General features: G+C 45.5%; 1 protein-coding gene across 2 annotated transcripts in view; it reads left to right on the forward strand.

Moving 5' to 3' along the window:
- Positions 1–15,961, forward strand: part of CD38 (CD38 molecule) — a 67,859-nt gene that overhangs the window by 41,476 nt on the left and 10,422 nt on the right. Inside the window, 5 exon segments of one of the 2 annotated variants that reach the window (NM_175798.3) lie at positions 3,899–3,984; positions 6,467–6,540; positions 8,610–8,696; positions 9,363–9,449; positions 12,913–14,355. In NM_175798.3, the coding sequence (NP_786992.1) occupies positions 3,899–3,984; positions 6,467–6,540; positions 8,610–8,696; positions 9,363–9,449; positions 12,913–12,940 (362 nt within the window). In that variant the 3' untranslated portion in view covers positions 12,941–14,355. 2 annotated transcript variants of the gene reach the window in all.

The raw sequence follows: 15,961 nt of genomic DNA on the forward strand, positions 1-15,961 counted from the left end.
TAATGTCTCTGCTTTTTAATATGCTGTCTAGGTTTGTCATAGTTTTCCTTCCAAGGAGCTAGAGTCTATTAATTTTATCTTTGCATTTGCTCTCTGCAGTGATTTAGGAGCCCAAGAAAATAAAGTCTGTCACTGTTTCCACTTTTCCCCTTTCTATTTGCCATGAAGTGATGGGACCAGATGCCATGATCTTAGTTTTTTGAAAGTTGAGATTCACGCCAGCTTTTTCACTCTCCTCTTTCACCCTCATCTAGAGGCTCTTTAGTTTCTCTTCACTTTCTGCCATTAAGAGTGGTATTATCTGCATGTTTGAGGTTGCTGATATTTCTCCTGGCAGGTGGCTCAGTGATAAAGAACCTGACTGCTAATGCAGGAGATGCAAATTTGATCCTTGGGTCAGGAAGATCCCCGGGAGGAGGGCATGGAAACCCACTCCAGTATTATTGCTGAGAAAATCCCATGGACAGAGGGGCCTGGCAGGCTGCATTTCACAGAGTCACAAAGAGTCTGACACAACTGAGCGACTGAGCACACACACACACACACACACATACACACACACACACAATCTCGATTCCAGCTTGATTCATACAGCGTTTCTTATGATGTACTCTGAATATAAATTAAATAAGTAGGGTGAAAATATACAGTCCTGTCATACTCCTTCCCCAATTTGGAACCAGTCCATTGTTCCATGTCCTGCATACAGGTTTCTTAGGAGACAGGTAAGGTGGTCTGATATTCCCATCTCTTTGAGAATTTTCCACAGTTCGGCATGTCCACACAGTCAAAGGCTTTAGCGTAGTCAAGGAAGGAGAAGTAGGTGTTTTTCTGGAACTCCCTTGCTTTCTCTATGATCTAATGAATGTGGCATCAAACAATATAAATTTATTTTCTCACACCTCTAGAGGCTAGAAGTCCTCGATCAAAGTGTCGGCTGGGCCGTGCTCTGTCTGAAGGTTCCAAGGGGAGAGACTCTGATTCTTCCAGCTTCTGGTGTTTGCTGGAAAACCTTGCTCATGGATACATCACTCCACCCTCTGTCTCCATCCCCACTTGGCTGTCTTATTCCTGTGCGTCTCCACAGCGTCTTCTCCCTGTGTTTGCCTCTGTAGCCAAACCTCCCTTCTCGTAAGGACCTCAGCCTTATGGGACTAGGACCCACCCAACCTAGCGGTCTCATTTTAAAAAATTAATTATTTTAATTGAAGTAGCAGTCTCATTGTGACTTGATTACATCTGCAAACACCCTTCAACACATCTTTTGGGGGGTACACGAGTCAACCTATAATGAGAGGGGAGCAGAAAGGTGGGTGTTTTTGTAGGGTTCACTGTGCACATACCTGCAGAGGAGACAGGCGGCTGCTATGTGCCTGACTTCTGGGGCACGAGAAAGGGTTCTGGGCTTTTTCCACACCCCCAGGACCTGCTTGCTGGTGCAAAGCCGTGGTGACACCATGCCAGATTGTGGCTTCACTCTCATTCTGCCCTCTGCTGCCATGCCCAATCAGTCCCCACCTAGTCATTTACCTGGCATTCATCCTTTCCTTCCTGTGTCTGTTACCACTGCCTGAATCCAGCTCACTAACATCCTCTCCTTTATTGCTGGACAGACTGCTTACCCCTGACCCCTTTAGGTCAGCCTCCATCTGGCCATCCCAATGGGATTGCTTCTGTCTCGTACCTAAAACCCAAACAGCTCTCTTTGCCTCTAAGATAAAGTGTGAATTCTGTCTTTCATACACCTGATCATCAGTCCAGCCCTCCCCATCCCTTCTGCTCTGCCAAAATCATTCTAAATCCCACGCCTGTGCACTGCTCTCTCCACTTGGAGCCCCTTTCTCTAGCTCATCTGTCTGAAGACTCTTATTCATCCTTCAAAACCAAGTTCAACATCACCTTCCCTCCTGCTGCTGCATACCACCCCCAACCCAAATTGACTTTTCTCTGATTTATTTGATTATAGCAGATCACTGGGGCCTCTGAAGGCAGAACTTTTATCTAATTCATCTCTCTGTCTCCAGGACAGAGATGCTTGTGTAGTTAAATGCGTTGGATAAAGAAAATGTGATATACACACACACAAAATGGGATATTATTCAGCCTTTGAAAAAAGAAAGTCCCATAATTTGTGACAATACGATGAAGCTGGAGGGTATTGTGCTAAGTGAAATAAACCAGACAGAAAAAGACAGATATAGCATGGTATCAGTTATAAGGGGAATCTTTAAAAAAAAAAAAGGAATTCATAGAAACAGAGACTACATAAGTGGTTTCCAGGGGTTGGAAAGTGGAGGAAATAGGGAAAGAAGGGTAAAATTTTTCATGTATTAGACAGATAAGATCTGAGAATTTAATGTGTAACGTGGTGCCCGTAATTGTTAACTCCATATTATATAATAGAAATTTGATGAGACAGTAGGATTTCAAAGAAAGTGAAAGTCGCTCAGTCATGTCCAACTCTTTGTGACCCCATGGACTATACAGTCTGTGGAATTCTCCAGGCCAGAATACTGGAGCGGGTAGCTGTGCCCTTCTCCAGGAGATCTTCTCAATCCAGGAATCGAACCAGGGTTTCCTGCATTGGGGTGGATTCTTTACCTGCTGAGCCACCACAGAAGCCATCAGTTCAGTTCAGTCGCTCAGTTGTGTCCAACTCTTTGTGACCTCATGAACCACAGCACACCAGGCCTCCCTGTCCATCACCAACTCCCAGAATCCACCCAAACCCATGTCCATTGAGTCCGTGATACCATCCAACCATCTCATCCTCTGCTGTCCCCTTCTCCTCTTGCTCTCAATCTTTCCCAGCATCAGGGTCTTTTCAAATGAGTCAGCTCTTTGCATCAGGTGGCCAAAGTATTGGAGTTTCAGCTTCAACATCAGTCCTTCCAGTGAAAACCCAGGACTGATCTCCTTTAGGATGGACTGGTTGGATCTCCTTGCAGTCCAAGGAACTCTCAAGAGTCTTCTTCAACACCACATTTCAAAAGCATCAATTCTTCTGCACTCAGCTTTTGCCATAAGGACTTCAAAGTTCTCATCCAAAAAAAAAAAAAAAAAAGAATGTGAGGTGATGGATGCACTAATTAACCTGATGGGGGAGAATCTTTCCACAATATGTATGCATATCAAATCATTATATATACCCTTTATATATATATATATATATTATACCCTTTAGGTAGTTTACAATTTTATTTGTCAATTATTTGTTGTTGCAGCTCTTCAGTTGCTAAGTCGTGTCCAACTCTTTGCGACCCAATACAGTGCAGCTTACCAGGCTTCCCTGTCCTGCACTGTCTCCCAGAGTTTGCTCAAATTCATGTCCATCGAGTCGGTCATGCTGGCTAACCAGCTCATCCTCTGCTATACCTCAATAAAAAGCAATACAAATAAATGTCTGTGTTAAAGCAGGTATCCTTGGTAGAAGTAGCACAGAAACTGCGTGTTCCTGCATTATGTCTGTGGTTCCTCGCTGACAGCTGAGCCTGCCTGGATGTGGTGTGTGTAGGAAGACTCTGAGGGTATCTGAGCCTAAGGGTGTGGGGATGAAAGCAGTGAGGGAGGAAATGATCTCAAATTCTTCCTGGAACTGAAAATTCTACTGGGGGCTTGTCTCTGTCAGATGAGGTTTTGCTGCAGTTTCCCAGAATGATGACTCAAAGCTTGTCACTGTGCTCCTGTCTGGGGTGTGGAGGGTAAGCTGAGGACTTGGAAGGGATTCAGGGGTCCCTTAGTTAAATTGGGTCGAGAGGTGTCCATTCTCCGCCCTCCATCTTGGCAGTGATGCCACAGAAAGTGGCTCCACTGTGATCCGACAGCCCACAAAGAGCAGAGATGAATTACGCCTTTTCTCTCCCACTTTAAGTACTTTTCTGCAAACCATGTCTTTTAGATTTGAACATTTGGTCTTGTCCAGACTGGAGGAAAGACTGCAGAACCAACTATCTTTCTGTATTCTGGGAAGTGCTGTCTGAAAGGGTAAGAACCAGGGTGGGATGGGGGCAGAATGGGAAGGAGTTTCTAGAGGGAGGGGATATATGTATATTTGTGGCTGGTTCATGTTTTTTGGACTTCCCTGGTAGCTCAGACGGTATATATTTGTGGCTGGTTCATGTTTTTTGGACTTCCCTGGTAGCTCAGACGGTTAAGTGTCTGCCTGCAATGTGGGAGACCTGGGTTCAATCCCTGGGTTGGGAAGATCCCCTGGAGAAGGAAATGGCAACCCATTCCAGTCCTCTTGCCTAGACAATTCCATGGATGGAGGAGCCTGGTGGGCTACAGTCCATGGGATCTCAGAGTCGGACATGACTGAGCGACTTCACTGGTACTGGCATGTTGTGCTGTGTGAAACCTACCCAACATTGTAAAGCAGTTATCCTCCAGTTAAAAATATTAAAATAAAATAATCCACTTTATGAAGAAAAACAAACAAAAGGGTAAGTACCACACAGGAAATTCTAGAATTTGGAGACTAGAGAGCTTAGGAGGTCATCCGGTCGGTGGTTGGTTTTAATTCACTTGGAGAAGGGAGCATCCCAGATCCTTTTAGAAACAAGTTTAGGGTTTTTAGAAAAAAGTTTAGGGTTCTTTCCTGAGAAAAATGTTCGTAAGCACGTGCCAAAAGATTTTCACATGTACTTTGTGGCCATTCATGGAAGGTCTCAGGCTGTAGATGAAGATTCCCTGCTTCTGCCTTTTTTTGGAGCTTTGGCTGCCAGGCGCCTCTGGCTTGGTTGAATCCTCTGATCCAGGTATTGGCCCATCTTAGATTCCTGGAACTGTCTTAATAATCTACATTTGCAGATCATTCACTGTGTGCTAGGTGTAGTCCTCAGGGTTTTATGTGGATGAAAATCATGCATCTTCACAAGAACTCTGTGAAGCAGGCACCTTGAGTATCATACCCATTTTACAGATGACAAAATGGAGGTGCAGGTAAATAAGCATCCCACTAAAGAGACGCAGCAAGTGGCAAACGTGAGTGTTTTTTCCAAGGTGTCTGACTCCCAAGCCAGAATTCACGATGGGAAATACCATCTTCCTCTCTGTCTATATATTTCTGGCCTCACTCTAAGCTGCTTTTGTGCTTATTTTTAAAATACTTTTATTGATTTATTTATTTTTGGCCATTCTGGGTCGTCGTTGCTGCACCCAGGCTTTCTCTAGTTGCAGTGTGAGGACTTCTCACTGGTGTGGCTTCTTTTGTTGGGGAGCACAGACTCTGGCCTCAGGGGCTTCAGAAGTTGTGGTGCATGGGTTTCATTGCTCTGCAGCATGTGGGATCTTCCCAGACCAGGGATCGAACCTGTGTCTCCTACACTGATAGGCAGATTATTAACCACTGGACCACCACGTCAGCCCTGTCCTGGCCTTTCTGTGTGCACCTGCCCCAATCCCTACCAGGCGAAATCCTATTCATCCTCTAGCACTTGGTTCTGGTCCTCCTCTGTTGTGCCTTTGCTGGTTCCTCGCTGCTCTCCATCACAGGGTGTTTGGGCATCTTGCTCTCCTTCCCTGTTCTCCGTCCATGGACTTTCCTTGGGCGCCCACTCTGGACAATGCCCTGGCTGCAAGGCTCCAGCGCTGTGGAGGTGGGTGGGACGGCCAGGCTCACAACTCTTAGTCCCAGGGTCTAAACCCACGTTAAACTCATCATCACAATGCCCTAGAGCTGGATAATGTGAGAAGAGGATGCAAAGATAGTCCCAGGGGCCTGGGTGGGCCTCCTGGAAGAAATAGTATATTGCATAGTGTTTTAATTTTGTACTAGCATATAGCTGATTAACAAACAATGTTGTCACAGTTTCTGGTGAACAGTGAAGGGACTCAGCCATGCATATACATGTATCCATTCTCCCCTCCCTAGATCACATACTTTTGTTCATCTTATTTTCCCCAGCATCTAGCGAAGATTCCAGCTGAATCTTTGTTGCATGAAGAACTAAAACCCCATGTTCAAAAATATCCACTTGTTCATTCATTCTCCATTCCTCAGCATGCCCATGCATCGTTCAGGGCCACCGTCTGTCACAGTTTCTTTCTCCTTGGCATTTTCTGTTGTCTTTCTTCCTTTCTTACTGCTGAAGGGTCTGCTTCCACTGAATAAGAGGTATGGTGTCTACAGTGCGTGGTGTTAGGAAAGCAGTGTTACCGTCCTTCTCTGGTAATGATGCTGTTCTTACTCATCTGGACTTCTGCCTTCTGAACCGCCAACTTAGCAGCGATGAAGCTGAACTTCCATTGTTCAGACACAGATTGGAACAATGGCTTCCAGAAGTCTGGAGGGAAGCATATGCCCTCCAGTAATTTGGGGTGAACATTACTTAGACCTCACCTGTCCGAGGTAGAACCCTATGGGCAGCTGCTCTTTCACCAGCTGATGTTAAGAGCAGTTGGGGATGGACCTGCTGGGGACAGGCATTAAGTCTGCAAGCTGAGGAATGGTGTTCCTGTTTTTAAGTTTGCAGAAAGTGCCTGTAATACAGTCCGGGTGGTGCTCAATGGATCGTTGGAGAACGCCTTTGATAGCATGAGGTACTTGTCTCTTTGCCTCCGGTGGGTTAGGGCTAACACAGTCTCCTACTGGCTCTTTCGCCTTTAGAAGAATATACTTTTCATGTCGACCTCAGGACTGAAGATGTGGGCTACAAAAGGTAAAGTGTTGTATTCTATGGTGAGATTTTGTCTTTCTAAGTCAACACTTTTGTCCAGTGTCTCCGTTGTTTAAAATTCTCTAAAGGTCCTTGCATGGGGTCCAACGCTTCCTCTTAGCTTTTTGAGGCCTGCTCTCTCTCCTGTAGAGCTTCCCAGGTGGCTCAGTGGTGAAGAATCTGCCTGCCAGTGCAGGAGACACAGGAGACATGGGTTCAATTCCTGGGTTGGGAAGATCCCCTGGAAGAGAAAATGGCCACCCACTCCAGGATTCTTGCCTGAAGAATCCCATGGACAGAGGAGCCTGGCGAGCTACAGTCCATGGGGCCACAAAGAGTTGGACTCAACTGGCTGAGCATGCCCGCTCTCTCTCTCCTAACACCCAGTCCTGCCCATTTCCCTTTTGCTCACCCTGTTTCCCCACATGACCTGTCCCCTCCTTCCTTCTGCCTGTCTAAAGTCTTCTTGTCCACAAACATCTGCCCAGGACTCCTGTCTCCTTCCTGGACAGTATGGATCCCAGTGAATCTGCTGCTGAGAACAGCAGGAGCTCTGCCATGCCTTTGGCCTGCATTCCATCTTTGCAGGCAGTGTCAGCAGTTTATTGTCATGGTTAAAAGCAGGGACTCCAGAGGTCATGACATCTTACCTGGGTGACCTTAGTAGGGCCCCTCTAGTCTCTGTGTACCTGAGGAGGTGCTGGTGATGTGAAGATGGACTGGGAGGGTGTATGAAAAATGCTGAGCCACATGCCAGACAGAGGAAGTGCTGGTTGAGTACCTCCTTTCGCCCACACCAGTGACTCTGGTCTCACCCTTGCTTTCCTTTGCTGACCCCCTTCTGCACTTACAGGTTCTTCCACATTGCTTACCTTTCCAGTCTTGCTTCTCCAACCTTTCCCTGGATAAGGCTGATTGAGATGAGGGAACATATATTAATGTGCCCCAGGGGCTTCCCACGTGGCTCAGCAGTAAAGAATCTGCCTGCCAATGCAGGAGATGTGAGTTTGATCCCTGAGTTGGGAAGATCCCCTGGAGAAGGAAATGGCAACCCGCTCCAGTGTATTCCTCTCCATGGGCAGAGGAGCCTGGTAGGCTACAGTCCATGGGATCACAAGAGCGGGAATAACCGAGTGACTAACGTGCCACCGCCGGGCACTCCAGATGCCCCAGATGGATTTTCCTTCTTTCCTCTTTTTTTTTTTTTTTAAATATTTGGCTACCTCCTGTCTTAGTTGCAGTTGCCCGCATGGCATGCGGGATCTTAGTTCCCCAACCAAGGTTTGAACCCACGTCTCCTGCACTGCAAGCGGATTCTTAACCACTGGATCACCAGAGAAGCCCCCTCTTGTCCTCTGTTAATGTTTGAGTCCACCAGGGAGCCTTTGTCCTCTTGTCTTCTTCTGACCCCAACCTTTCAGGCTTTTGGGTGCAAGTGTGAACAGTCCAGAATTTTGTTATCTGATATTAGGGGCCCAAGTACTTGTAACAGGAGTGGGGGAGCCTAATGAGGAGAGCTTAGGGCTGGGGTCAGAACAGGACATAGGGGTCTTTCAACGACACGCTTCTCAAGCTCACTGTGCGTGGGGATCACCTAAGAATTGTTGGGCTGCTGGCTCTGATTCAGCAGGTGGCGGTGGGCAGAGATTCTGCAATTCTAATGAGTTCCTTACCTTGGTCTAAGCGAGTGTAAGAGAATTGTATCTTCTTGGAATAGCAAGTGTGTAAAGAATCAGCATCAATACACAGATGAAGACCCTTATTTTGAGAATCTTACTTATTTGAGGTCATCCTGAATAAGTAAAGGTGGCTGATTCTGATGCAAATCATGGGTCACTTCCAAACGGTAGGTTCTAACCAGTGACACCCGGCCCGATGACTTTTCACAGGGGCTGTGGGTGCTCCAACAATTCAGTCTGGGGTTAACAATGTTCTGTGTCTCTTCTCTCTTAGCATATTTGGACGAGTGGAAGCCCCTAACTTGAGGCCACAGGTTGAACTAGAGGCTTGGCTGGTACATGACACTGGAAAACCTCCCAGGTATGTGTTACTACTCTGTACTCCTGTATATTCTCAGGCTTATTTCAGGAATCAGCCCATGAAAGAATCCACAGTCACAGGCATGAATGTGCTGAGAAAAGACTGGCTCAGGAAATGAATGGGGCCTTACTCTACCTTTACCCTATCCCAACATAGCTCAGCTGGTAAAGAATCCGCTCAGCAGGAGGCCCAGGTTCAATTCCCGGGTTGGGAAGTTCCGCTGGAGAAGGGATAGGCTACCCACTCCAGTATTCTTGGGCTTCCCTGGTGGTTCAGCTGGTAAAGAATCCGCCTGCAGTGTGGGAGACCTGGGTTCGATCCCTGGGTTGGGAAGATCCCCTAGAGAAAGGAAAGGCCACCCACTCCAGTATTCTGGCCTGGAGAATTCCATGGACTAAGTCCATGGGGTGGCAAAGAGTCGGACACGACTGAGCGACTTTCACTCACTCAACAGTCTCTTAATTGTATCTCCGTGGTAGGTCTCTACCTAGTTCACATCTTTGACTCTGCTGCAGACTTGTGAGCTCTCTGAAGCTCCCTTCACTTCACGTCTTCATCCGATAGCCTTGCCCAGGGCCCGCCTCCTGGAAGAAACCAAGCGACTCCAAGGAAATGCTTGTGAGCTCTTGTTATTTTAACACTTTCTTTTTTTTTATTTCCCTCCAGTGACTCATGCTCTGGCTCCTCTATAAGGAAACTGAAGTCCATCTTAGATGGAAGAAATGTCAAATTTAGATGCATGGATAATCTCAGGTAACTGATGCTTTCCCGCCACGTGCAGACGCTCTTCCCTTGGGCCTTGACGGCGGTCTGGGTGGTGACCTTCAGTGAACTCTGCCCCTCTCCCAGCTTAGCCGAGAAACCATTTACAGCCAGTGGCCTTCTGATGTTCCCCCGCCCTGGTCCTCGTCCTTCCCCACGCAACTCTAGCAGTGATTTGCTTCTAAAGGTGCCCCAGGTTTGAGGGCATCTTTCCTGCTTTCCCATGTGAGAAGCGTGACCCAGAGCTCCTGACTTTCAGGGGTGTAGAAGCACATTTTGCCAAAAGCAAAGGATTTATAAAAGCCTTGTGACTTGCCGTATCTTGCAGGTGAGGTTTCTTTGGTTGGGTTTCAGCTGTAGATGCCTAACACTTTGTGGCTTACATACAGACACAAACAGCTCAGCTCACACCCAGGTCAGCTCCGTGGGTGCCTAGCTCCTCTAGACACCAACACTCAGATCTGCTCAGGGAGGCTTTAAGCAGACACTCACAACAGACAGGAGGCCTGACTTCAAGCCTCCACATTTATTCTCCTTAAAGCCCACCGCCCTTTCCAGGCTTCAATCCATCATCTATAACACTGGAATGGACTGGGTGATTTCTAAGACTTCCTAGCTTGGCCCCCTTGACCCTTGATTTAGAGGGTAGAGGGTAGAGCAGCAGCTGCAGCCATAATCTCAAATCATAAAGAGCAAGCTTTATGGTTTTCTAATTTAAAAAATGTAGAATCCTAAAACTGTTTACCCATAACACATATTCACTGGAGAAAAGTTTAAATTACAGATAGATATATATTTTTATTTTTTTTCCTGGTTTTCAAAAATTTTAGTTATTTGTTTATTTTTGACCATGCTAGTCTTCGTTGCCGTGTGGGCTTGTCTCGAGCTGTGGTGTGTGGGCTTCACACTGCAGTGTCTTCTCTTGCTGTGGCTCCCAGGCCCTAGGGTGTGCAGGGCTCAGCAGTTGGCGACATGAGGACTTATTTGCTCCACGGCATGTGGGATCTTCCCAGACCTGGGATCGAACCCATGTCCCCTGCATTGGCAAATGGATTCTTATCCACTGTACCACCAGGGAAGCCCCAAGTATATGTTTTTTAAAATCACCTGCGACTCTGTTATCATAACTGAGACCCCTCACTATTTTTAAGATGGGTGGTCAATATTTAACTCCAGGCAGAGATCTGTGCCAAAGCATCTTTGGAAATTTTCCCGTATATGACAGATAGATGCAGGACAGACAGTTCCTGTTGAATAGATGCAGAGAGAAACACTTTCTCAAAGAATGCTGAAGCTGAGATGCTTCCCATCACTTCCCTGTCACCACCCTTTCCCACCAGCCATGTCAGAAAGGCAGGGGGACAGATTCAAGGAACATTCGCTGAAGCCTTTGTCTCTCCAATGACCTGAATTCCCCATCAGCCAGCTGGCTTCTCTCTGGAAACTGCCAGAAAATAACACAAGCTTTCTATAGTGGTTAGGTGGGAAAACAGAACAAAGGAACAGCCATAGAAGAGACATGGCAGACATCTGACCAGTCTGAGTTACTCAAAGATCTTTTGCATTGAGAGAATGGAATACGAAAACCCAAGACAAGATTAGGGAATGTAAGTGAGTCATTCACAAAACGCTTTTAATCTCTTTCTTACATTAGCCATTCACCTTTCTTTTTTTTTTTCATGAAGAGCCCAAACTGTAGGTTCTGGGTGAGCTCACTCATCCTTCACCTTGCAAAAATAATTAAGCATACCTTCCCACCTGGACTTGTGGACTGGCCTGCATAGGAGGCCAGCACCTGTCACTCAAGCATCAGTTCATGTGACCTTAAACTTGGGGACCATATTTGAAATCACTGCTGGTTTGCTCCAACCATGAGGTCATGATATATTCAGCATAACCAGACCCTCAGGGTCCCCTGTTGTATCTAACAGTTCCCTATTGTATCGAACTGTTGTATCTAACAATTTGATGACTTTGCAAGAAACTTGCTTGTCTCTGCTGCTGCTGCTGCTAAGTCGCTTCAGTCGTGTCTGACTCTGTGCGACCCCATAGACGGCAGCCCACCAGGCTCCTCCGTCCCTGGGATTCTCCAAGCAAGAATACTGGAGTGGGTTGCCATTTCCTTCTCCAATGCGTGAAAGTGAAAAGTGAAAGTGAAGTCGCTCAGTATGTCCGACTCTTAGCGACCCCATGGACTGCAGCCTATCAAGCTCCTCCGTCCATGGGATTTTCCAGGCAAGAGTACTGGAGTGGGTTGCCATTGCTTGTCTCTAGGGGAGCTCAAAGTGAATGTCATGGATATAGATGTCAACTGTAGACTCCTTCCATAGCATTATTTCCTTGAGGATGAGGATACTTTTCCCACCTAGAATGTATTCATGTGGGTTTTCTGGGTGGTGCTAGTGATAAAGAACCCACCTACTAGTGCAAGAGACATAAGAGATGAGGGTCCAACCCCTGGGTCAGGAAGATCCCCTGGAGTAGGAAATGGCAACCCACTCCAGTATTCTTGTCTGGAATATTCCAGACAAGAATGGACAGAGGAGTCTGGTAGGCTATAAGACATGGGGTCTCAAAGAGTCAGACACGACTGAGCATGCACACACACACACACATGTATTCACGTGGGGGATCCCAGATCACAATGTTGATGAGGATGGATGACTCTACTTAGAGCCAATGTGCCCAGCTGGTCACGACAGAGGGCTAGAGATGAGCCTGAGATGGTCCATCCTAGAATCCCAGGGATGCTGCTAGCTACTTCTAAGGCTCTCTCTCTTTCTTGACTCACATTTAACAAAATCAGATTTGACTGCAATTTAAGGAACCACTTTACCCCCACTAGACAACCCCCTCCACTATGTGCCAGCCACTCCCATTGAACTCCATTGCTTTGTGATTTGATTTTTACGAAAACTACAGTCATTCACCTGCTGATACTGTAGGAGGTATTCTGTGCAAAAAATCGGGGTCCCCTTGCTGATGGCAACCAGCCCTCTTCTAGAGTCTTTGACCTCTTGCTGCCTGATGCTTTGACCCAACACTTCCTCAGGAAGTTTTTGAAGAAGAGAAAACCAATCCTCAATGGAAATATGGGGTCTCTCCTCTTTGGTTGCTGCTTCTGCTGTTTCTTGACCATCAGCTGAGGTTCACAGCAGCTATCTGTGACATGTGTGAGCCAGACAGTTGTTCCTGTCTCCACATATTATCATCAAACATCAGTTATCTATTTCTATGGCTTTGCACATGAAATGAAGCTACATTGGGCTGTAGTTTAAGTCATCCACTCTGGGACTTAACCTTTCTCGGCATTGTCACTGCCGCAGAAGGAACTCGTGTGGGTGCTAAGTGGTCCGTGCATACTTTTGCTGTTAATGAAGGGTCTTCTTTCATTGGCGAGTTGACCAAGGGGTGTATCGTACTGCTTCTTGACCTTTTTTCTTTCTCATCATAGCCGTGACCAGTTTCTTCAAAGATCCTGAGGATTCATCTTGCAGATGAGTCAGTCAGCATGGCTGAGCCCTGGCAGTGCAGATCAACACACACGATTCAGGAGACATGCTGGTGGAAAGTTGGGACTTTGGGGGAAACTTTCGTCATAAAATTAACACCAGAGATGGAAACCTTTTCCTCCGGGATCTTAAAATAACTTATGCTATTGACATAGTTTTTATCTTGATCTAATAGTCAAGAAAAATTCAGTTCAGTTCAGTCGCTCAGTCATGTCCGACTCTTTGTGACCCCATGAATCACAGCACACCAATTATTGTATAAAGTTAGAGTAGAAATTTTTATAGTTTTTTATTTTATTTTTCATATGATTCTTTTATATTGCTAATATGTTGGTAACATCCTCTCTGTTGAAGAATGACCCCTCCAAACCTGTTGGCCGGTCAAGAAAAATAAATGCCCAGACTTTTCAGCAAAGGTCACATATCAAAATGAATGACGTTACGCCCTGGATATATTTTTGTATCTTTCCTACAGATAAACTACAGATGCCGTGGTTATGGGTCATGTTACATTCTGTAGGGTGTAAGTTACTCCTGTGCTTGGTGTTTTATCTCTAATCCTTCCAACAGCCCTGTGAGGTTGATATTACTATCCTCCATTTGTTAAATGAGAAGAATAAGTTCAGAAAGTTTATATAATTTCCTAAAAGTCATACATTTAGGTCAAGGTAGAGAATGAATTAGAACTCAACTTTATTTCAAAAATTCATGTGCTTGCCCTTTCTAGGCAGATAATACTAGATTGATAGTCCTTATGTTCTCTTCTAATGAATGTACGTGGGATTAAATTGAATACAATAGAATCTGAAACGTGATTTTTCTGGATGGCTTCGAAACAGGTACAGTTTTTCATCCTCTCCCTTGCTTCTCCTCATCTCCGTGTCTTATGCAGGAGTCAGTTAAAATGTATTTATTTGTTCTTGATGCTGACAGTTTATTTCTCACTGGAATTTTACTTGATTAGTCTTGCTTGGGAATGATCATTTTTACTACTCTTAAAGAACCAACATTTAACTTTGTTGATTTTCTCATTCTACTTATTTAGGTTTTACTTTTCTCTGTATTATTAGAGATAGAGAGATTCTAATTTCTTTGCGTTTCCTTATGCAGCTTCTTAAGATGGAAGTTGAGATCACTGAGTTTGCAGTACTCAAACTCTGCATTTTAGTACGATAATTTTTCTTCTGAGTGCTGCTTTAGCTGTCGCTCTTAAAATTTTTGATATGTCTCTTTTCCTCATAATTTAAAAATATTTTCTGATTTAATTGTTATTTCAAAACGCGTTACTTAAGTTTTAAACATCTGGATATTTTCTAGTTCTTTGTTGTTCTTGTCAAAACATAAGATGCATTGAGTGGAGAATGAATAAACTCATTTGGAAACCCTTCTGGGAGCCCAGTAGGTTTGTTGAAAACAGCATACATTTTGGAGTCAGACGTTTCTGGGTCCATATTTTGGCATCACTCTGTGATTTAGAATGAAATACCTGATCTCTCTGAACTTCAGCTTCTTTGTCACTTAAGTAAGGATTATAAATGTACCCTCATCAAAGTGTGGTGAAAACTAAAGAAGATGACAGAAAATGACAATCTGACACAGTGAGTCATATGTAAGAAATCACCAGGACATAGTAGCCTCCCCTCTGCCTGCCCTTCGATTGACAATCCAGTTCCCGTCGGGAGTCCTTACAGCTACAGCCACTGCCATCAGAGCAGGGATTCTTCACCAGCCCATTCTCCACTTTCTCGTGGGATGTGGTCTTGGCTGGACATGAAAATACATGCAAGGGACCAGTTGTGGTTAAAGTTCAATCTTGCCTCCTGCCTACCTGCAGAACGTCTTCAGAAATAGGTCCCTGCTAATCCACTGGGTAACCCAGCTGTCTTTCTTCTCAAGACTCTGCCTTCTTGTTGGGCTAGCTTGCTGAGTTCCGGATCCTTTAATGTACCTTCCTTGTTTACCAGGATACCCCATGAGGTGGCTCCCTGTGTCAGGAAAATTTTGTCCTTAACATCTCCTTTCAGTGATGAAATGGATAGAGTAAAAATCAATTTGTGAGAATCTTCCCCTCAAGAAGACTCATTTGAGTGCTTAAGGTCAAAGCTGGTGGAGACCAAAGAGGAGGCTGGTCCCCAGGTAGTCACACCTGCTGCAGAGCGCCCTGAGGACCCTGGAGGTGGCTGGGGGCTGAGGTGCTACCTGCTCCTTACACCACCTTTGAGTCTCCGTTACCGTGATGTTTCATCCGTGACTCCGCTCTCCCTGTAGTTCTGATTTTGCATCTTTGCCATTGACCATGCATCATGGGCCTTCCCTGGTGACTCAGCTGGCAAAGAATCCACATGCAATGCAGGAGATGCTGGTTTGATCCCTGGCTTGGGACGATCCCCTGGAGGAGGAAATGGCAATGCACTCCTGTATTCTTCCCTGGAAAATCCCACGGACAGAGGAGCCTGGAGGGCTACAATCCACAGGGTCAAAAGAGTCAGATATGACTCAGTGACTAAATCATGTGTCTCTAGCCCTAAGGACTTTTTCTGTAAGTAGATCTTCTATATCCCTCTTCTTATAAGTGACATCTCTACCAAATTACTGATTGCTCAGCAAACCTCATATTTTACTCGTAAACCTGCTATGCCTTGTCTCCCCACTTCATTCCTGTGTGCTCTAGAAAAATCCTGTTACTATCTCAAATTTTACACACCACCATATTCACCCAAAGGCTCTGGGAATGAACTATAACCTCATTTCCCTTTTCCAGCTCCTCAAGGATCACTGTTTTCCTTCTGTAATGGTTTATGACCTGATAACATTTGAGGCACACTTTCAAATACAGTTCTGATAGTTGAAAGGATACACGTATGCACATGTGTGTATATGTATATATGTGCACACACGCTTTTCTCAGTTCATAGGGATGCTGCATTTAGTAGGTCTTTCTTAGTCCCATTTGTGTTGGCCTGTTTCGCACCACATCTGTGTCTCTTATAT

Source organism: Bos taurus, chromosome 6 (genome assembly GCF_002263795.3).
Source record: "Bos taurus isolate L1 Dominette 01449 registration number 42190680 breed Hereford chromosome 6, ARS-UCD2.0, whole genome shotgun sequence".
Taxonomy (NCBI): domain Eukaryota; kingdom Metazoa; phylum Chordata; class Mammalia; order Artiodactyla; family Bovidae; genus Bos; species Bos taurus.